At 48.9% G+C, this 22,076-nt stretch overlaps 1 protein-coding gene across 2 annotated transcripts in view; it reads left to right on the forward strand.

The window, feature by feature from the left end:
• The window catches only part of CHCT1 (CHD1 helical C-terminal domain containing 1), a 57,822-nt gene extending 36,894 nt beyond the window's left edge, over positions 1-20,928 (forward strand). The window contains exons 5-6 of one of the 2 annotated variants that reach the window (XM_075593339.1): positions 16,734-16,847; positions 20,751-20,928. In XM_075593339.1, coding sequence (XP_075449454.1) covers positions 16,734-16,847; positions 20,751-20,765 — 129 coding nt within the window. In that variant the 3' untranslated portion in view covers positions 20,766-20,928. The remainder of the gene's footprint in view (positions 1-16,733; positions 16,848-20,750) is intronic. The other variant, XM_075593340.1, reaches the window with a different exon arrangement.
• Positions 20,929-22,076: the final 1,148 nt, after the last annotated feature.

Raw genomic sequence — 22,076 nt, forward strand, 5'->3', positions numbered from 1 at the left:
GGGAAGTAGATGATTCCTATGCCACACTTTTACGCGGCCTTCGGAGTCCTTGATCCGATACACAGGAAGGCCAGGCATTTGTGACTCCACCTCGTACACACCTTCCCGCCACCGGTCCGCCAATTTATGTTTCCCAGGAACACCTAAGTTGCGTAAGAGGACCGCATCCCCGGGGTGAATCTCCTTGTGACGTACTTTGTGATCGTAGCGTCTTTTATTTCCCGCATTCAATTGTGCTGCCGTTCGTTCAGCCAATTTATAAGCCTGCTGCAAACTGTCCCTCAGTCGCTGTACATATCGAAAATGCGTCCTATTGGATACCCCATCGGTAGATATCCGTAGTCGCACATCCACCGGTAACCGGGCTTCTCTTCCGAACATCAAAAAGTACGGGGTGTACCCAGTGGACTCATGCCGGGTACAATTATACGCATGCACCAACGCTTCGACGTGCTTACTCCACTCCGTCTTTTGTGGGCTTGTCAGTGTCCCCAACATGTCTAACAAGGTGCGATTGAACCGTTCGGGCAACGCATCCCCTTCGGGGTGGTACGGGGTAGTTCGTGACTTGGCAATGTTTAGTAATGTGAGCAGTTCCTTTATCAGTGTACTCTCAAAGTCCCTGCCCTGATCAGAGTGAAGACAATTTGGTAATCCATAATGAATGAAATACTTCTCCCACAGGACTCGGGCCACCGTTACGACCTTCTGATCTTTCGTAGGGAACGCTTGGGCGTACCTGGTGTAGTGGTCAGTGATCACGAGAACATTACTAACGCCCCGACTGTCGGGCTCAATACAGAGAAAGTCCATACACACCAGATCCATGGGGCCCGAACTTTTCAAGTGTGCCATGGGAGCCGCCCTGGTGGGCAGTGTCTTCCTTTGTAGGCAGCGGTTACACCTTCGACAATGCTGCTCCACGGACTCCCTCATCCTAGGCCAGTAGAACCTATCCTGTAGCAGCCCAAATGTCTTATCAATGCCCAAATGGCCATGGCCATGGTCATCGTGAAGGGCCCGAAGGACTAGGGTCCTCAAGCGTTCCGGTAGAAACAGCTGACGCCGATCGGGATGGTTATGATATGGTATCACCCGATATAACAAACAATTGTCCATTTCGAACTTCCCAAACTCGTTCAACAGGAGTTTCACCAAGTTCTTGGGGGCTTGCTTCAGTATAGAAGGATCATCTCGTTGTACCGCTTGACGAGCCATCTCCACTATGGGGTCTTGAGTTTGGTAATGCACTAGATCCCTCCATGAGATGATATTGTCTTCCGTGATATTCATCCCTTCTCGACCTTGATAGGCCCGAGGAATGGCTCGTGAATGGCATCCCAAAGAGTCAGCAACCCGTAATTCCGAGAATGCTACCTGATTGTCGACTATCGCAGCCACGGAACAGAGAGCACGAATCCCGGGACCCGGTATTTCTTCCCATACTTCCTCATCAGGGGTAGATTGAAGGCCAGGTCGACGAGATAGAGCGTCGGCACCTATGTTGGTGGGTCCGGGTTTGTATTTGAGGTTGAACCTATAGTTGGCCAGGGCAGCTAACTAACGGTGTCCAGTGGCATCCAATTTGGCTGATGTATTTATATATGTCATGGGGTTGTTGTCCGTGCGTACTTCGAACTGTACCCCATACAGGTAGTCATGCAGCTTGTCCACCACGGCCCATTTTAAGGCCAAGAATTCCAGTTTATGGACCGGATAGTTCTGCTCACTAAGGGTCAAGCTTCGGCTCGCATAGGCCACCGGACGTAGCCCTGTCTCATACTTCTGATGCAATACCGCTCCCAGCCCGCTAAGGCTAGCATCGACATGTAGGACATATTCCCGTTCTGGATCCGCATAGGCCAAGACCGGAGCCGGAGTGAGGCTAGTCTTTAAGTTCAGGAAGGCCTGTTCACATTCTGGGGTCCATTTCTCCCCAAAGGGCGTCTGCGCCGTGACCCCCTTCCTCTCGGTTTCTCCTGGGTACACCCTTAGAAGATCGTTCAGCCGCTTTGCTTTGCTAGAGTAGCCTTCTACGAACCGCCGATAATAGCCACAAAATCCTAAAAACAACCGCAGCTCCTGAATATTTTGAGGCCTAGGCCAGTTCAGCACCGCTTCTATCTTCCCAGGATCGGTGGACACCCCTTCGGCCGATACGATGTGGCCCACATACGTCAGAGAGGACCGACAGAATTTACATTTGTCCAGAGACAGTTTGAGGCCCTCCCCCTGAAGCCTATCCAGTACCTTCATTAGTCTCTCGGAGTGTTCTTCTAGAGTCCGCCCAAACACTATAATGTCGTCCAGGTACACCAGGCATTCTTGCGGGTTCAGGTCTCCGAGAGTTTTTTCCATTAATCGCTGGAACGTGGCGGGTGCCCCGCAGATCCCTTGCGGCATGCGTGTGAACTGATAAAACCCCAAGGGGCAGATGAAGGCCGTCTTTTCTTGGTCCTCCTGGCCCATGGGTACCTGGTAATACCCCGACCTGAGGTCGAGTACACTGAACCAAGTACTTCCCGTCAGAGCGTTCAATAAATCTTCGATTCGGGGCAGCGTGTATTGATCGGGAATGGTGCGGGTATTTAGGGTTCGGTAGTCCACGCATAGGCGTACAGTCCCGTTCTTTTTGCGGACTACCACGATGGGCGAGGCGTAAGGACTCCGGGACCCTTGCACGATCCCAGCCCTCTCCATTTCGGCGATTAACCTTCTCACTTCGTCTACGTCCCGTGGGGCGAGTCGTCGAGAACGTTCCCGGAAGGGAGTAGCATCACTCATTCGGATGGTGTGGCGGGCACTGCGGCTGCATCCCACATCCATGTCACTGGTGGAGAACACCTGTTGGCGCTTTGTAACTCGATCCGCAGCCTTTCCCTCCACTCCTCAGGGAGCGGAGAATCCCCAAAGTCTAATTCTAGCCGGGATCCGGAGGTATGACCATAGTTATGGGGTCGCCCCGTTACGCTCTTTTCTTCGGGAGTCACGGGGTATATTCTGCCTAGTGGCTGGCGTCGATCAATGCTCATGGGATATGGGGAGATATTTTGCACGTATACCCAGGTGCGCTCAGGGATTTTTCCAGGCCACTTCTTGACGGAGGCCAACACTTCGTAGCCCAGCCGGTGCTCATCCTGGGCCACGCTTTCTAAGGAGAAGAGCTGATCCTCCGGGCGTCGACCCGGGTAGTGGCATGCGGCGACCATCATTCTTCCTTCCCCCGGGGGAATTTGAGTCAGTCCCCACTCTTGACTATAGAGCATCCCATGCTCTTCTTCAGTCGCGATTTTCCCGCAGACCTCTTGGAGAGCAGGGCAGTCGGCCAGGGCCAGCAGCGGGGCTTCTCCCGCCTCTTGCAAATACATGCGGAACACCGCGCGCACAATATCAGCGTTAGTGCCCAAGATGATCGGGGCACTGGGGTGATCCTGCGGTTCAGGGCACACTAGGGCCTCCACTTCCATGGGATGATGTTTACCAGTGTTCAGCTGTGGGATGTCTAACTGCACCTTTACTACGCCGTCTATGGGGTAATCCTCATGACTCAATCCCCTCAGTCGCAAGGCATCCGCAGAGAGTAACGGTAATCGATGGAGGTGTTGATCGTAGAAGGGCCGGTATACGATGGTCACCTGAGATCCCATGTCCAGCAATGCGGCGGCGTAGATGCCTTCGATAACTACCCGAATGATGGCGGCGGGGCCGATTCGGCTGCTTGGGGATGGCGGCGACGTCCCTCCATCCTCCAGAGTCTTGCACGGCATTGACTGCGCGGGCCGGGATGCCGTTTTCCGTAAGGTGGGGCAACGGGCACGCAGATGTCCCATCTTCCCGCACGCGTAGCACTGAATCTGGCTGAGGTAATTCTCGCTTTTCCCGGTTGGTGAGCTTCGCCCGGTCGAGAGACGAGGCCGGGGCGCCACTGGTGTGCTGGCGTCCTCGTGGTCGGGATCGAGGTCCCCAGGTTCGGGTCCGTCGGCCTTGGGTTCCACTTTCTTGACTTCCTTACTTCCGGGCAGGGGCTTTTTCCCAGGAGCCAGGTCACGTCCTAACAACACCGTCTCGTGCGCTTGGACCCGATCCATTAGGTCGTGAAACGATAAGGCTTGCCCGGGAGTTAGACAGCTACTAACCCGTACCGACACGGGGTGTAGGGGTAGGAGCCCCCTCAACAGCTGAGTGGTGCGCAGTCCATTGGCTTCTATCCTTGGCAACACGCCCTTCCTCACCAGATTCCATAAGTCCAGGTGTAGTCGCCTGAGGAAGTCGGATACCATTTCCCCTTCCTTCTGGGCTAACGCGTGAAATTTGGCCATCAACGCATAAGTATCCACCGGAGCCCCATACGCCTTTGTCAGGCAGTAGATGAGATCTGCTGCATCAGCCTCCGGATTGTCATCTCGGTAGTAGTGCACCATGTGGGACGCGGGGGGCCGTAAGCACTCAACGATGCGTTGTCTTCGGACCGCGTCCGTGCAGGTCCATTCAGGCAGCACTTGTTCTGTGTGATCCAACCAGTCCTCTATTCCTACTTCCCCTTGGGGCATGGGTTTCTCGCCGGAGAAGGCCTTTAACTTCCTATACTGGAGCGACTGGGTTGTGTTGTGGAGAGCGGCTGCTATCGCGGGAATAGAGGTGTCTCCCGGTAGGCTATCCCCAACTGCGGGGTAAGTGTCCAGTCTGGATAAGCTAAGTCGGTTGAGGCCGGACCGCAGGCCTGGCGGGGTGGCCGAGGAGCCTAGGTTCAGGGCTGCTGGCCAGCGCGGTTGCAGGCCACGGTCAGGGGAATGGTCTGTGACCCCAGTCGCGGCACCTACTGCGGCTGTATACTCTCTCTGTGGGGTGGAAGTGGCCAGGGGCGCAGGGGCGTCCGCCTGGACTATGGGGCAGCACGCCCCCGGGGCCTCGGGCAACAGCAGTATACGGGGCAAGGCCTCGGGGCATATATCTTGTTCAGTGGCATACAAGACCCGGCGCCAGGCCTGGTCGCGGTCATAGAAATGGTCTTGTACTTGGGCATTGTCCAGGAGCGGGAGTTTGCGGACCTGCTCGGTCACTGTACCTAACGAGATTGTGGCGGGAACATGGCCCAGCGCGAAAGCACGATTTAAGGGAATCCCGCGCCGCTGGGCCCACTTGCGCACCTCGAGCGCCGAGGGCACCGACATGATGTGTTTTGGTTGCACAATATGAGAAAGAAAATGAGGGGGCACCCCAGGTCTAAGTATCTCAGCAGCGCCTCCAAATGTAGCCCTTTTTGTGAATCCCAGATCTAAGGGAACTACTGGTGTGCTGTATATACCTGTGGTTTCAGGAGCTCTGAGCCTCCGCCATGGGAGAGCCTGGGGTCATACCCTTAACTATCATGGTGCAGCGCCTCCACTTACCCAGGATCCCCATGTTAGAGAATCTGCCCTGAGTAAGAAACATACAACGGTATTGTGCAACAGGCAACCTTTTACTATTGCAATTTGTAACGAAAGCTTAGAGAGTATACATGACACGTCTTAACCCTTATACTCTATATATCACATCATGTAACACACACACAGTGGCTCAGCCACACCTTGTTAGGTATAATGTTCTGTACACAGGTGGCTCTGCCACTCTCCCTAGGAGTATGTCCTGTAACTAGTGTCTGTATAGCATAGTACGCTGGCACACTGGTGCCCCCAATTAGTTAGTGGGAGGCAGGATCAGCGCCTGATGACCGGTGTAGGTGCACTTGTTGATTAAAGATACCTTCCGGTCACTACGGTGACCACACCACTTCACACAGGTACCCAGTGTTGCTCCAGCCTTGCGCCGACACTCCGTTATGCTGTGCGGTCTGTCCTCCAGACCAAGATGGCGTCCGCAACTCCGCAGCTGAACCGCACTAAAGGGTGGTTCCCTAACTACTACGGCCGTCCCTACAAAAGCGGCACCCTACGATGACAGGGGTAATGCTCCTGGGGGCTGGGGAATGTCTCTCACCTAAGCGGAAGGGTCACTGACCCTCCGCTCGCGCACACGAGGTTCCGCCACCTTCCTCCTTCACCTCTCACTCGTGTGTCCCACCGCCCACACGCATCCTGTCTTCTCTATCCAGAGTCTCGCACCCTATTGGTCCCCAGCCTCAGCTGACTCTCCCACAGTTCAGAGTTCAGAGTGCAACCCCCAAAGTCTCTCCAGATTGGTTGCCGTTCGCGCGCTTTCCTCGCGCATGCGCAGCCTGACTCTTACTCGGTGACCTTACTGGCAACAGAACAGTATGGCGCTTCCTATGTCAGTGACAGCGCGGAACCATCATATATATGTATACACATCCTTACATTCTCCCCTCTCCAGATTCCAACGTCCCCGCTGGACTACCTAACCAACATATATGTGAACTTATTTACACCGCCCTCTCTTTCCTAGATCAGGTTACACATTTCGTTGAACAGTACCACCATAGCTTGCATTCTATGCCGAGCCCACTGCTGAGCCTCATAATGGGGTGCCCCAAATTGATCGTATGCCATTTGCATGGGAGGCTGACTGGTTCTTTGACTTCGCCAAGGTTGATTCTCCTCTGCTTCCTCTGCAGAGTATCCAGTCTCATCTGGTATTTCCATCTCTACCCTTGAGGGGTTTTCAACATTATTAAAGTCTCTTTGGGGTGTGAAACATGGGCTTTGTGGATCTAGGGACTGACTCACTGGAGTCAGATTATCAATGTTCGGGCCAAGAGGCTCTTTACCCGTAGCTCCTTCGGGAGATGCCCCCGCGGCCGGAAGGCCCCTTTGAGAGGTTCCTTCCATCGGATCCTCAGAGGTGGCAATTTTCACAGTCTCTAGGCCAACCTCTGGAGTTTCAGCTTCTCCATCTATTGGCGTAGCAGATAATTCTAACTCATTGTTCCCTACTTGAGGTATGGGAAGTAGATGATTCCTATGCCACACTTTTACGCGGCCTTCGGAGTCCTTGATCCGATACACAGGAAGGCCAGGCATTTGTGACTCCACCTCGTACACACCTTCCCGCCACCGGTCCGCCAATTTATGTTTCCCAGGAACACCTAAGTTGCGTAAGAGGACCGCATCCCCGGGGTGAATCTCCTTGTGACGTACTTTGTGATCGTAGCGTCTTTTATTTCCCGCATTCAATTGTGCTGCCGTTCGTTCAGCCAATTTATAAGCCTGCTGCAAACTGTCCCTCAGTCGCTGTACATATCGAAAATGCGTCCTATTGGATACCCCATCGGTAGATATCCGTAGTCGCACATCCACCGGTAACCGGGCTTCTCTTCCGAACATCAAAAAGTACGGGGTGTACCCAGTGGACTCATGCCGGGTACAATTATACGCATGCACCAACGCTTCGACGTGCTTACTCCACTCCGTCTTTTGTGGGCTTGTCAGTGTCCCCAACATGTCTAACAAGGTGCGATTGAACCGTTCGGGCAACGCATCCCCTTCGGGGTGGTACGGGGTAGTTCGTGACTTGGCAATGTTTAGTAATGTGAGCAGTTCCTTTATCAGTGTACTCTCAAAGTCCCTGCCCTGATCAGAGTGAAGACAATTTGGTAATCCATAATGAATGAAATACTTCTCCCACAGGACTCGGGCCACCGTTACGACCTTCTGATCTTTCGTAGGGAACGCTTGGGCGTACCTGGTGTAGTGGTCAGTGATCACGAGAACATTACTAACGCCCCGACTGTCGGGCTCAATACAGAGAAAGTCCATACACACCAGATCCATGGGGCCCGAACTTTTCAAGTGTGCCATGGGAGCCGCCCTGGTGGGCAGTGTCTTCCTTTGTAGGCAGCGGTTACACCTTCGACAATGCTGCTCCACGGACTCCCTCATCCTAGGCCAGTAGAACCTATCCTGTAGCAGCCCAAATGTCTTATCAATGCCCAAATGGCCATGGCCATGGTCATCGTGAAGGGCCCGAAGGACTAGGGTCCTCAAGCGTTCCGGTAGAAACAGCTGACGCCGATCGGGATGGTTATGATATGGTATCACCCGATATAACAAACAATTGTCCATTTCGAACTTCCCAAACTCGTTCAACAGGAGTTTCACCAAGTTCTTGGGGGCTTGCTTCAGTATAGAAGGATCATCTCGTTGTACCGCTTGACGAGCCATCTCCACTATGGGGTCTTGAGTTTGGTAATGCACTAGATCCCTCCATGAGATGATATTGTCTTCCGTGATATTCATCCCTTCTCGACCTTGATAGGCCCGAGGAATGGCTCGTGAATGGCATCCCAAAGAGTCAGCAACCCGTAATTCCGAGAATGCTACCTGATTGTCGACTATCGCAGCCACAGAACAGAGAGCACGAATCCCGGGACCCGGTATTTCTTCCCATACTTCCTCATCAGGGGTAGATTGAAGGCCAGGTCGACGAGATAGAGCGTCGGCACCTATGTTGGTGGGTCCGGGTTTGTATTTGAGGTTGAACCTATAGTTGGCCAGGGCAGCTAACCAACGGTGTCCAGTGGCATCCAATTTGGCTGATGTATTTATATATGTCATGGGGTTGTTGTCCGTGCGTACTTCGAACTGTACCCCATACAGGTAGTCATGCAGCTTGTCCACCACGGCCCATTTTAAGGCCAAGAATTCCAGTTTATGGACCGGATAGTTCTGCTCACTAAGGGTCAAGCTTCGGCTCGCATAGGCCACCGGACGTAGCCCTGTCTCATACTTCTGATGCAATACCGCTCCCAGCCCGCTAAGGCTAGCATCGACATGTAGGACATATTCCCGTTCTGGATCCGCATAGGCCAAGACCGGAGCCTGAGTGAGGCTAGTCTTTAAGTTCAGGAAGGCCTGTTCACATTCTGGGGTCCATTTCTCCCCAAAGGGCGTCTGCGCCGTGACCCCCTTCCTCTCGGTTTCTCCTGGGTACACCCTTAGAAGATCGTTCAGCCGCTTTGCTTTGCTAGAGTAGCCTTCTACGAACCGCCGATAATAGCCACAAAATCCTAAAAACAACCGCAGCTCCTGAATATTTTGAGGCCTAGGCCAGTTCAGCACCGCTTCTATCTTCCCAGGATCGGTGGACACCCCTTCGGCCGATACGATGTGGCCCACATACGTCAGAGAGGACCGACAGAATTTACATTTGTCCAGAGACAGTTTGAGGCCCTCCCCCTGAAGCCTATCCAGTACCTTCATTAGTCTCTCGGAGTGTTCTTCTAGAGTCCGCCCAAACACTATAATGTCGTCCAGGTACACCAGGCATTCTTGCGGGTTCAGGTCTCCGAGAGTTTTTTCCATTAATCGCTGGAACGTGGCGGGTGCCCCGCAGATCCCTTGCGGCATGCGTGTGAACTGATAAAACCCCAAGGGGCAGATGAAGGCCGTCTTTTCTTGGTCCTCCTGGCCCATGGGTACCTGGTAATACCCCGACCTGAGGTCGAGTACACTGAACCAAGTACTTCCCGTCAGAGCGTTCAATAAATCTTCGATTCGGGGCAGCGTGTATTGATCGGGAATGGTGCGGGTATTTAGGGTTCGGTAGTCCACGCATAGGCGTACAGTCCCGTTCTTTTTGCGGACTACCACGATGGGCGAGGCGTAAGGACTCCGGGACCCTTGCACGATCCCAGCCCTCTCCATTTCGGCGATTAACCTTCTCACTTCGTCTACGTCCCGTGGGGCGAGTCGTCGAGAACGTTCCCGGAAGGGAGTAGCATCACTCATTCGGATGGTGTGGCGGGCACTGCGGCTGCATCCCACATCCATGTCACTGGTGGAGAACACCTGTTGGCGCTTTGTAACTCGATCCGCAGCCTTTCCCTCCACTCCTCAGGGAGCGGAGAATCCCCAAAGTCTAATTCTAGCCGGGATCCGGAGGTATGACCATAGTTATGGGGTCGCCCCGTTACGCTCTTTTCTTCGGGAGTCACGGGGTATATTCTGCCTAGTGGCTGGCGTCGATCAATGCTCATGGGATATGGGGAGATATTTTGCACGTATACCCAGGTGCGCTCAGGGATTTTTCCAGGCCACTTCTTGACGGAGGCCAACACTTCGTAGCCCAGCCGGTGCTCATCCTGGGCCACGCTTTCTAAGGAGAAGAGCTGATCCTCCGGGCGTCGACCCGGGTAGTGGCATGCGGCGACCATCATTCTTCCTTCCCCCGGGGGAATTTGAGTCAGTCCCCACTCTTGACTATAGAGCATCCCATGCTCTTCTTCAGTCGCGATTTTCCCGCAGACCTCTTGGAGAGCAGGGCAGTCGGCCAGGGCCAGCAGCGGGGCTTCTCCCGCCTCTTGCAAATACATGCGGAACACCGCGCGCACAATATCAGCGTTAGTGCCCAAGATGATCGGGGCACTGGGGTGATCCTGCGGTTCAGGGCACACTAGGGCCTCCACTTCCATGGGATGATGTTTACCAGTGTTCAGCTGTGGGATGTCTAACTGCACCTTTACTACGCCGTCTATGGGGTAATCCTCATGACTCAATCCCCTCAGTCGCAAGGCATCCGCAGAGAGTAACGGTAATCGATGGAGGTGTTGATCGTAGAAGGGCCGGTATACGATGGTCACCTGAGATCCCATGTCCAGCAATGCGGCGGCGTAGATGCCTTCGATAACTACCCGAATGATGGCGGCGGGGCCGATTCGGCTGCTTGGGGATGGCGGCGACGTCCCTCCATCCTCCAGAGTCTTGCACGGCATTGACTGCGCGGGCCGGGATGCCGTTTTCCGTAAGGTGGGGCAACGGGCACGCAGATGTCCCATCTTCCCGCACGCGTAGCACTGAATCTGGCTGAGGTAATTCTCGCTTTTCCCGGTTGGTGAGCTTCGCCCGGTCGAGAGACGAGGCCGGGGCGCCACTGGTGTGCTGGCGTCCTCGTGGTCGGGATCGAGGTCCCCAGGTTCGGGTCCGTCGGCCTTGGGTTCCACTTTCTTGACTTCCTTACTTCCGGGCAGGGGCTTTTTCCCAGGAGCCAGGTCACGTCCTAACAACACCGTCTCGTGCGCTTGGACCCGATCCATTAGGTCGTGAAACGATAAGGCTTGCCCGGGAGTTAGACAGCTACTAACCCGTACCGACACGGGGTGTAGGGGTAGGAGCCCCCTCAACAGCTGAGTGGTGCGCAGTCCATTGGCTTCTATCCTTGGCAACACGCCCTTCCTCACCAGATTCCATAAGTCCAGGTGTAGTCGCCTGAGGAAGTCGGATACCATTTCCCCTTCCTTCTGGGCTAACGCGTGAAATTTGGCCATCAACGCATAAGTATCCACCGGAGCCCCATACGCCTTTGTCAGGCAGTAGATGAGATCTGCTGCATCAGCCTCCGGATTGTCATCTCGGTAGTAGTGCACCATGTGGGACGCGGGGGGCCGTAAGCACTCAACGATGCGTTGTCTTCGGACCGCGTCCGTGCAGGTCCATTCAGGCAGCACTTGTTCTGTGTGATCCAACCAGTCCTCTATTCCTACTTCCCCTTGGGGCATGGGTTTCTCGCCGGAGAAGGCCTTTAACTTCCTATACTGGAGCGACTGGGTTGTGTTGTGGAGAGCGGCTGCTATCGCGGGAATAGAGGTGTCTCCCGGTAGGCTATCCCCAACTGCGGGGTAAGTGTCCAGTCTGGATAAGCTAAGTCGGTTGAGGCCGGACCGCAGGCCTGGCGGGGTGGCCGAGGAGCCTAGGTTCAGGGCTGCTGGCCAGCGCGGTTGCAGGCCACGGTCAGGGGAATGGTCTGTGACCCCAGTCGCGGCACCTACTGCGGCTGTATACTCTCTCTGTGGGGTGGAAGTGGCCAGGGGCGCAGGGGCGTCCGCCTGGACTATGGGGCAGCGCGCCCCCGGGGCCTCGGGCAACAGCAGTATACGGGGCAAGGCCTCGGGGCATATATCTTGTTCAGTGGCATACAAGACCCGGCGCCAGGCCTGGTCGCGGTCATAGAAATGGTCTTGTACTTGGGCATTGTCCAGGAGCGGGAGTTTGCGGACCTGCTCGGTCACTGTACCTAACGAGATTGTGGCGGGAACATGGCCCAGCGCGAAAGCACGATTTAAGGGAATCCCGCGCCGCTGGGCCCACTTGCGCACCTCGAGCGCACCGACATGATGTGTTTTGGTTGCACAATATGAGAAAGAAAATGAGGGGGCACCCCAGGTCTAAGTATCTCAGCAGCGCCTCCAAATGTAGCCCTTTTTGTGAATCCCAGATCTAAGGGAACTACTGGTGTGCTGTATATACCTGTGGTTTCAGGAGCTCTGAGCCTCCGCCATGGGAGAGCCTGGGGTCATACCCTTAACTATCATGGTCCAGCGCCTCCACTTACCCAGGATCCCCATGTTAGAGAATCTGCCCTGAGTAAGAAACATACAACGGTATTGTGCAACAGGCAACCTTTTACTATTGCAATTTGTAACGAAAGCTTAGAGAGTATACATGACACGTCTTAACCCTTATACTCTATATATCACATCATGTAACACACACACAGTGGCTCAGCCACACCTTGTTAGGTATAATGTTCTGTACACAGGTGGCTCTGCCACTCTCCCTAGGAGTATGTCCGGTAACTAGTGTCTGTATAGCATAGTACGCTGGCACACTGGTGCCCCCAATTAGTTAGTGGGAGGCGGGATCAGCGCCTGATGACCGGTGTAGGTGCACTTGTTGATTAAAGATACCTTCCGGTCACTACGGTGACCACACCACTTCACACAGGTACCCAGTGTTGCTCCAGCCTTGCGCCGACACTCCGTTATGCTGTGCGGTCTGTCCTCCAGACCAAGATGGTGTCCGCAACTCCGCAGCTGAACCGCACTAAAGGGTGGTTCCCTAACTACTACGGCCGTCCCTACAAAAGCGGCACCCTACGATGACAGGGGTAATGCTCCTGGGGGCTGGGGAATGTCTCTCACCTAAGCGGAAGGGTCACTGACCCTCCGCTCGCGCACACGAGGTTCCGCCACCTTCCTCCTTCACCTCTCACTCGTGTGTCCCACCGCCCACACGCATCCTGTCTTCTCTATCCAGAGTCTCGCACCCTATTGGTCCCCAGCCTCTGCTGACTCTCCCACAGTTCAGAGTTCAGAGTGCAACCCCCAAAGTCTCTCCAGATTAGTTGCCGTTCGCGCGCTTTCCTCGCACATGCGCAGCCTGACTCTTACTCGGTGACCTTACTGGCAACAGAACAGTATGGCGCTTCCTATGTCAGTGACAGCGCAGAACCATCATATATATGTATACACATCCTTACACCTATAATCTGCACAGTACATGACTGCAGATCTCCAGCATACATGCATATACTGCTGCGGCCAAGTTTATTCGAGCATTTGCCCGTTCTTGGCCGCAGCAGTAGCCTGGCGCGCGCCCGAGGGTGACGGGCGCGCGCCGAAGCAGCGGAAGAGCGCCCTCCGATCGGGGCGCTCTCCCTACCGCTGCCGGGTCCGCCGGGTCCCCCGGAACCCCCTGCCGCCGTCCCGCGATCGCGGGACACCAGGGCTCCCTCGGGGAGCCCTGGACGCGCGTTCAGGGGGCGCAGGCTCCCGAAGACGCGTGACCGCGCGTCTATGACGCGCGGCACGCCGAGGGGCGGCCACTAGCAAGCCGGGAAATCTCCCGGCTTGCGGTACCGGCCACACTTTAATAAAGTGTGTCGGTAGTGTACATACACATGTACATATATGTGTATCACCCCAAAGGGTCATCAGTCCGTGGCAGATGTAATTAAAGGCATATACACACATAATAGATACATATACACATAGATGCATGCCTATGCTTGTATACACACGTATGTGTACATGCAGGGGGAGTGGATATCATTGAATAGCTCACCATAGGCACAATATGTTAACTGGCACAAAGGGTATGGGTTCTACTAATACCACAGGGTCCCATATAGGACGACTAGTTACAATGAGAATCCATATCAAAGAGTGGCCTAATGATGAGATAAAATAGTACCATTGTAAGTCTAAATGAACGAAGTATAAATAAAACCTTCGTTCATACCATTAGGTGCAAGTGTTCCTAAGGTATGAATCCACCTACACTCCATCTGTTGTAATTTACGGTCCCAGTCTCTGCGGTTCTTCTCTGTCCCATGTTTTGCAAAGAATTGTTTTGGGAAATTGTATGTTTTGAAAACCAGAGAAATAGGGAAAATGCTTTTGACATTTCAGGACTGCGTGTCTTTTTCTCAATCATGCACTCTTTTGCTGATTTATTGAACAAGTTATGTGCATATTTCCCCTGATTTGAATTACAATGGGAACCTCAATAGAGAATTAAGCAATTTTTGTTCCAAAACCCACAGTGACACCACATGGTGTCAGAATAGAATGCAACTGCAAAATATCACACATTACTGATCAGTATTGGCAGGAATTTCTCACAACTGCCCTATTTAATATTGTAAAAGTCTAGAACGCACAATTAGCAATGCATTAATTTCCATTTTCTTAAACAGGAGTTATTGCTTTACTAACTGTAATTTCCTGGCTGCAAAAGGTAAAATTGGAGCAATAAACAGCAGTAAAAAAAAAAAGGAAGGGAAGTTCCCAGCACTCATAAATGGAGAATAAGGATAATGGGAATAAGACAAATTAACTTTAATGTGGTGACAAGAAAAAATACAAAAACACAGAACATCAATCAAATGAACCACAATTAAACTAAATGTTAAACCTGCAAAAAGGTATATTCTTGTATACAGAGCCAATATGGTCTGAGACGTTATAAGTGGGGAGGGATAAACACGGGGTAGGGGAAGGAGAGGGAAGGGGAAGACAAGGAAAACAGCGGGGATGCAGGGGAATAAAGGGGGCAATGTTTCGGGGGTGAGCCCCTTCTTCAAGCCCGTTCCCAAAGATCTAGATGACCTACAGTAACTTACCCCTGTGAACAAAAAAACTCCCTATAACAAATCAGAAAATATAGTGATAGTGGAAAAATCCCTTCTGTAAGCATGAACATTAGTTAAAGCCTAAATGGGCAGTATACAATGGAGGAACAATCCCTTAACACTGTACTCTGTTAAAAAACTGAGCAGCGTGCTGCTAATGATGGGCACCCTACTGAGGCAATGATACCTGCCTCCACAAGTGAAAGTGGTCAGGCAAGCTCCAAGGAGCAAACTAGCAACAACAGGGAAACACAAGTCTAAAGTCCAGTGTGAAAAGCAACCATTACAGATACTGTTTACAAAGTCAACCTTGAGTAAGCAATAAGGCAAAAAGGAGGAGTTACGTCTGGTGCAGGGATTCTGATGATCGAAAAATAGCAAGAGAAGCGGTGCACTGCTAGCCAGTCAGTGCAACAATGAACACAATCATGAAAAAAACGAAATTTGTTCCATAGAGAGTAACCTTGTAGTACAGCTATATTCAGCATTTGAATTGATCAATATAGTCTTGAGATATACAGGGCAGATTATTTACTCATCTAATACTGTATATACAGGTGTTATATTCTAGTGTGTTTTTGTGTGTTCAGACATATTTGGAGATTTTCATTATCTAGATTTAATATCTCAAGTTCATGCCGTGAGCATACCATAACATTAGTGCTTGATATAGAAGAGAGGTTTTGGATGGAAGTGCATAAGGGAAGTATCATAGACTCAAAAGGTCTGTGGGAACGGGAATGAAGAAGGGGCGATTTAGGTCCAAAAACTTTGCCCCCCCTTGTATATATCACCTTATCTCTTACGTTTGTTGTACATCGTTTTTTCCATTTGTATTTTCATCCCCTTTTTTTCCTCCACTCCTCCTCTCCCCTTTATTTTGATATTGTGTATTTCTGCTTGATCAGATGTACTCTCCATGCCTTATCTAGGTGCAATTCCTTGTTGCATTCACTTATGTACAATCAATATATTCTTTATTTTCATTTCACCTTTGTCTGATTCTCCTTTAAATGGGGTGCTGGGACTCATACACGTTGTATTACACATCCTTACATTTATATATATATATATATATATATATATATATATATATATATATATATATATATATATATATATATATATATATATATATATATATATATATATATATATATATATATATATATATATATATATATATATATATATATATATATATATATATATACATACATACATACATACATACATACATACATACATACATACATATATATATATATATATATATATATATATATATATATATATATATATATATATATATATATATATATATATATATATATATATACATACACACACACAGTCATGTGAAAAAGAAAGTACACCCTCTTTGAATTCTATGGTTTTACATATCAGGACATAATAACAATCTGTTCCTTAGCAGGTCTTAAAATTAGGTAAATACAACCTCAGATGAACAACAACACATGACATATTACACTGTGTCATGATTTATTTAACAAAAATAAAGCCAAAATGCTACCTTACACATATACTTTTTGTATTCCCTTTATCCTTATTCTCCATTTATGAGTGCTGGGAAGTTCCCTTCTTTTTTATTTGGGTTATGTGGAGGGATTAGGGTTCCTCCTTGTTCCCTTGCACCAGTTCTTTCTCAGTTTAGTTACCACCATTTTTTCATATTTTCATATTGAGTGCTGTCTATTTCCTATATTTTCAGCAATAAACAGCAGTACTTTTGTCAAAGAAGATTAATATGATTTGGTGCAGGTTTTTCACTGGTTTTGCAGTGCTCTTGCGGAGTTCTACTATGAGCGGGACTTCACCCCATGTTTATAAAACTGTATCTGTTTCAGAAGATGTACTACACGTGTGAAACACTGAAGCCTTTGACATTGCCAGAGAGCACAGAGGTGAAGCATATTTACGGAGCATGGGACCGCAACTGCTTGAGAGAAAAGTTAAATAAGGTGTGAAGAGGGAACCCAATGAGCAAATGGCTCAGCGTGCTTTGCAAACCTTTTCTTGATAGATTTTGACATACAGATGACATACAGATGACATACAGATGACATACAGATGACATACAGATGACATACAGATGACATACAGATGACATACCATAATACTGAGTTAAGTTATGGTGAGTAAAAAAAGTGACAAAAACCCTCCACAGGAAAGCAAATATGCAAATATAGCTGTATGCTCATCTGCATGTCTTAGGCAGGTCTGCAACCCCGCCTTTCCCCATTATCACCCAGCATACAGCACTCCCACTGCAGCAAGGGATTCTGGGAAATGACATGCAAATGAGCACACAGTGTCACTTTTTGCCTCAATAACCATTTTTAACATGGTTCCCTATAGGCTTAAGCTTGCTGCATGGTCACAGCTTTGAGCACAGCCAGGGTTAAGGTGCATACCCAGAAAACCACCCACAGACAGCTTTTTTTTTTCCTCCCGAGAGGGTACACCCTCTCGCTCATCGGATCCCAGTCCACTTCAGTGGATAGGGAGCTTGCCCTTGGACTGTCCAACCGAAGTCAGACCCGCCCTCAGTGCACAGTTTCCCTGAAGGTTTCAGCCCGAAAGCCTAGGTCTCCAGGGACATTGATGCCTTCCTCCGTTAGGATTCAGGACATCCGTCTCTTCCTCCCTCTGGCCCGAGGCCCGCAAGGGAGTTCGCATCATCTCCCCTCTTTCGAGGGTTGTTCGAATGCCATCCCCCCTTAGCCCGAAGGCTCAGGGGTTCTGTGGTCCGGGGCCTGGACACCACCTCTCAACGAGCTAGAGGGCCAAAAGCTTGCCACAGACCTTTCCTACTGAAGCCCCAGATAGGATAGTACTGCATTTGGTCATAGCTGTGCAGGCCGAGAGGAGCACTCATATCGCCTTGATCTAAGCCAAAGGGCCAAGGCACCCACAGACAGCTGTTTCGACCTTGATGGGTCTCATCAGTGTGGGGTTGATTTTAACATGCAAATGTGTGCTCATTTGCATGTCATTTCCCAGAATTCCTTGCTGCAGTGGAAGTGCTGTATGCTGGGTGATAATATTAAGGTATAGCCTATCCCATAGCCTCTCTTGCATTCCCAGTTAAAATCAACCCCACACTGATGAGACCCATCAAGGTCGAAACAGCTGTCTGTGGGTGGTTTTCTGGGTATGCACCTTAACCCTGGCTGTGCTCAAAGCTGTGACCATGCAGCAAGCTTAAGCCTATAGGGAACCATGTTAAAAATGGTTATTGAGGCAAAAAGTGACACTGTGTGCTCATTTGCATGTCATTTCCCAGAATCCCTTGCTGCAGTGGGAGTGCTGTATGCTGGGTGATAATGGGGAAAGGCGGGGTTGCAGACCTGCCTAAGACATGCAGATGAGCATACAGCTATATTTGCATATTTGCTTTCCTGTGGAGGGTTTTTGTCACTTTTTTTACTCACCATAACTTAATATATATATATATATATATATATATGAAGGGGAAAAGAGAGGCGCGCTCTCCTGGTGTAATATTGCTTGAACAATTTATTACACTAATAAAATCAATTGTGGTTCAACTCACAAACAATGGCTGATAGTTCGCAGATGAGTATAATACTCAGTCCCCAGCTCGGCTCAGTATACTCCTCACTGTCTCTCCGCGTGTAGTTCGCGTTGTGCATCTTCCGCTTTGCCAATGACCCGGAAGTGATGTCAATACACACCCGGCGCTGTCCCAGGCTCCGCTGTGGGTGGGATCGTGGCTGTAGCACTCAGATCACTCTTTCCAATATACAGCCAATGGAGAGACGCGGAGAGACGTGGAGGAGTATACTGAGCCGAGCTGGGACTGTGAGTATTATACTCAAATCTGCGAGCTATCAGCCGTTGTTTCCGAGTTTAACCACAATTGATTTTATTAGTGTAATAAATTGTTCAAGCAATATTACACCAGGAGAGCGCGCCTCTCTTTTCCCTTCCCTTTTATCTTTTTACAGATTATCTCTGGGATCAGTTTCCCTTGTGGAGAAGGCTGCCAGGAACTCCCAAATCTCCATTTTGGATTATTGATTCTTTATTTCTTGCTTGGACTTTATACAAGGACTGAGTATATTTTACTGTGTTTAGTTATTTTTCTATTTACAGAATCAGTGTGTTATAGGTTCCTTCTGTTAATATTTTATTCCTCTTAGAGTCATTTTTATTAGATTTTGTTCATCATTCTAGCGCTGTTTTATATATACTGCTGCAGCAGCTTTTAATCTAAAGTTCGCCAGGAGCTGGCCGGGAGCGCAGCGGGTCTGCTCTCCATTTAAAAACGCGGCGGCCACTTCAATAGATAAGCGCTAATGGCACTTACTATTGAAAGCGCCCGAGGCGCGGGAAAACTGGCTGGTTCTCGGCCGAAGACAGCCGCGCGCCACCCATGCTATTTTTAAAATGCAGAGGCAGCCGCATTAGGTTAAGCCTGGTCGCCTCTATAGATAGAGAGATAGAGAGATAAAACTCCACAAAGTTGTAGGTTTTTTTTCTTTTCTTATACTAACAAACTTTCATAATTAAGTTTTATATTTGACCACCCATTTGCAAAAAAATAAATCATAGAAAATCCCACTGTTCACTATTTATAGTGGCTGAAAATGAAGAGAATTTCAAACCACATGGCAACTGTGTTGCCAATTTTTCAGTTTTGATTGAGGTTGATGGATAATGCGAAATGTTTCTATTTGTGCGAATTGTGCACCTGTGTCAAATACTCGCTAACTTTGCAGATGCGTGCAGTACTCTATGTAAACTTAAAAATACTTATGTGGCTCTGATCTGAGAGATGGCTGCTTCCTTGCCTCTAACTCCATGCTAGGTGTATGACGTACTGTACAGGTGGTCCTCGGAATCCGACGGTCCACTTTCTGTCTAACGCTTTATCCGACACTGCATAATTCAGTCCGCTAGACGCATTATCCAACGTCGTAACTGCTTATCTGACACACACCACCACGGATTAACATGGACCCGCAATCCGAGGACTGACTGTAACATTGATCTCCAGAGGACAAGTGGAGAAAAAAAAAAACTTAAAGGTGTATCAACTCTGGCTGCAAGACCTGGGTTTTTTTTATATTTTCTTTTTTTATTTATAAAAAGGAGGTAAAAAGAAAAATTAACTTATCAGAAGGAGGAAATAACTTACTAACCTTTGTTTACAGAGTTCTGCTTCTTGCTGCAGAACATGTAGTGCAATTTTTTGGTTTATGCCATCTAAGAGCTAGCGTAGAGCTGTTGACGAAAGAGGAATAAAATGGCAAACAGAGATGCAGAAATTGATAACTTCATTACAATATGTGCACTACTTAACTCATCATATGCATTGCCCAAATCGCAATCCGATAGGAGTAGGGTAAAATTGGTGGAATGTGCTTTATACAGTAAGTAACCCTCCCTGCCCGGCTCCTAGGAGCTTACATCAGTGTCTACTATTTCACAGGAATAGCCAATAATATAAAGTATCTCTCTCTATGTGGGTCCACACCATTAACCCCTACAAGACCATTGTAATCCCATAGGGGGGTTACATATATATTAGTGCTCTGGAACACAGATTCATTGTAGGTTGTGACACCTTTCAGGGGAACAACATAAGTGTACCGTGCAAACTTGAAGAAGTAACCTATGAGAGTTTGAAAGCGCTGTACAATACAATTTTATCAATCAAAAACCTTTTGTTGGTCCAACAAAGCTATAAGAGCCTACAATCAATATACATGGCTATTACTGTTCATCTACTAGAACTTTGAACTACTGTATGCTATAAAACACAGGTTAATTACACCAACATTATCATGACAAAGATGCCACAATATGCATGACAAGATATCTATTTTCTCCACCAGGTTGAGAAACTGTGACTACTTAAATAAAGAAGAAATGGAACTATGAAGAAAAAGTAAAGAAAAAAGGAGTAAAGGCCAGTACACCTATTTCAGCCAGTGACGAGCAAGATATTTTTAACAGAATCAAAACTCTCATTATAATACTATTTAAATAAATGATTAAACTATTACAATTCCCAACTGCGCTTAGAACATTTCCAAAATCAATTTAAATATGAAACATATTTTGCAAAGTGATTTTTAATTTTGAAAAAATAACAACCTTGACGTGTATTAGTGGTGCAAGTAAAAAAAAAAAATAAAAAAATAATATTCTGCTGCGCTCACTCGGGTATGTGGGTATATGGTATTGGAGAATACATTATATAATGATGACAGTATTGTCTACACGGCCACAGAGACAAACTACACAGAACACAAACACAAAAAACAAACAGACCAGGGAAAACAAAGAAGGAAGAAATGAATTGCCCCACAACCGATCCCAAAAGCAGATGGAGCCGGAACCAATGCTGTAGGGACGCCGCTGCCAGTCTTAATACTGTATATAAAATACTTATTTGTAGCCCAATACCCAGATTACGGCCACTCACAATATTAAAATGATATCAAGCAAGGAACTCAATGTAACCAGAACTTCACCCGTTACTCCGTCACATACACCAGGTTCACGTGTGATGATACCGCCGGACCTCCGCCACGGAGTAGACCTCGCCCTCCTAACCCCAGACCCTAGCAAAATTCCCACACGCGTATGCTGTGTTACATAGTTACATAGTAGATGAGGTTGAAAAAAGACGTACGTCCATCAAGTTCAACCTATGCTAAATTTAGACAACTGATACTTTATCCTATATCTATACTTACTTATTGATCCAGGGGAAGGCAAACAAAAAAAACCAGAGTCATATCATCCAATGATATCTCATAAGGGGAAAAATAAATTCCTTCCTGACTCCAAGAATAGGCAATTGGATTAATCCCTGGATCAACATCCTTCCCATGTATACTTATTTGGTATATCCCTGTATACATTTCCTATGTAAAAAGATGTCCAACCTTTTTTTGAATAAATGTATTGTATCTGCCATCACAGTCTCCATGGGTAATGAATTCCACATTTTAACTGCCCTTACTGTAAAGAACCCTTTCCTTTGTTGCTGGTGAAATCTCCTTTCCTCCAACCTTAAGGGGTGGCCCCAGAGTCCTTTGTACTGCCCGAGGGATGAATAGTTCTTTTGAAAGCTTCTTGTATTATCCCCGAATATATTTGTATATAGTTATCATATCCCCTCTTAGACACCTCTTTTCTAATGTAAATAAACC

This window comes from Ascaphus truei, chromosome 3 (genome assembly GCF_040206685.1).
Source record: "Ascaphus truei isolate aAscTru1 chromosome 3, aAscTru1.hap1, whole genome shotgun sequence".
Taxonomy (NCBI): domain Eukaryota; kingdom Metazoa; phylum Chordata; class Amphibia; order Anura; family Ascaphidae; genus Ascaphus; species Ascaphus truei.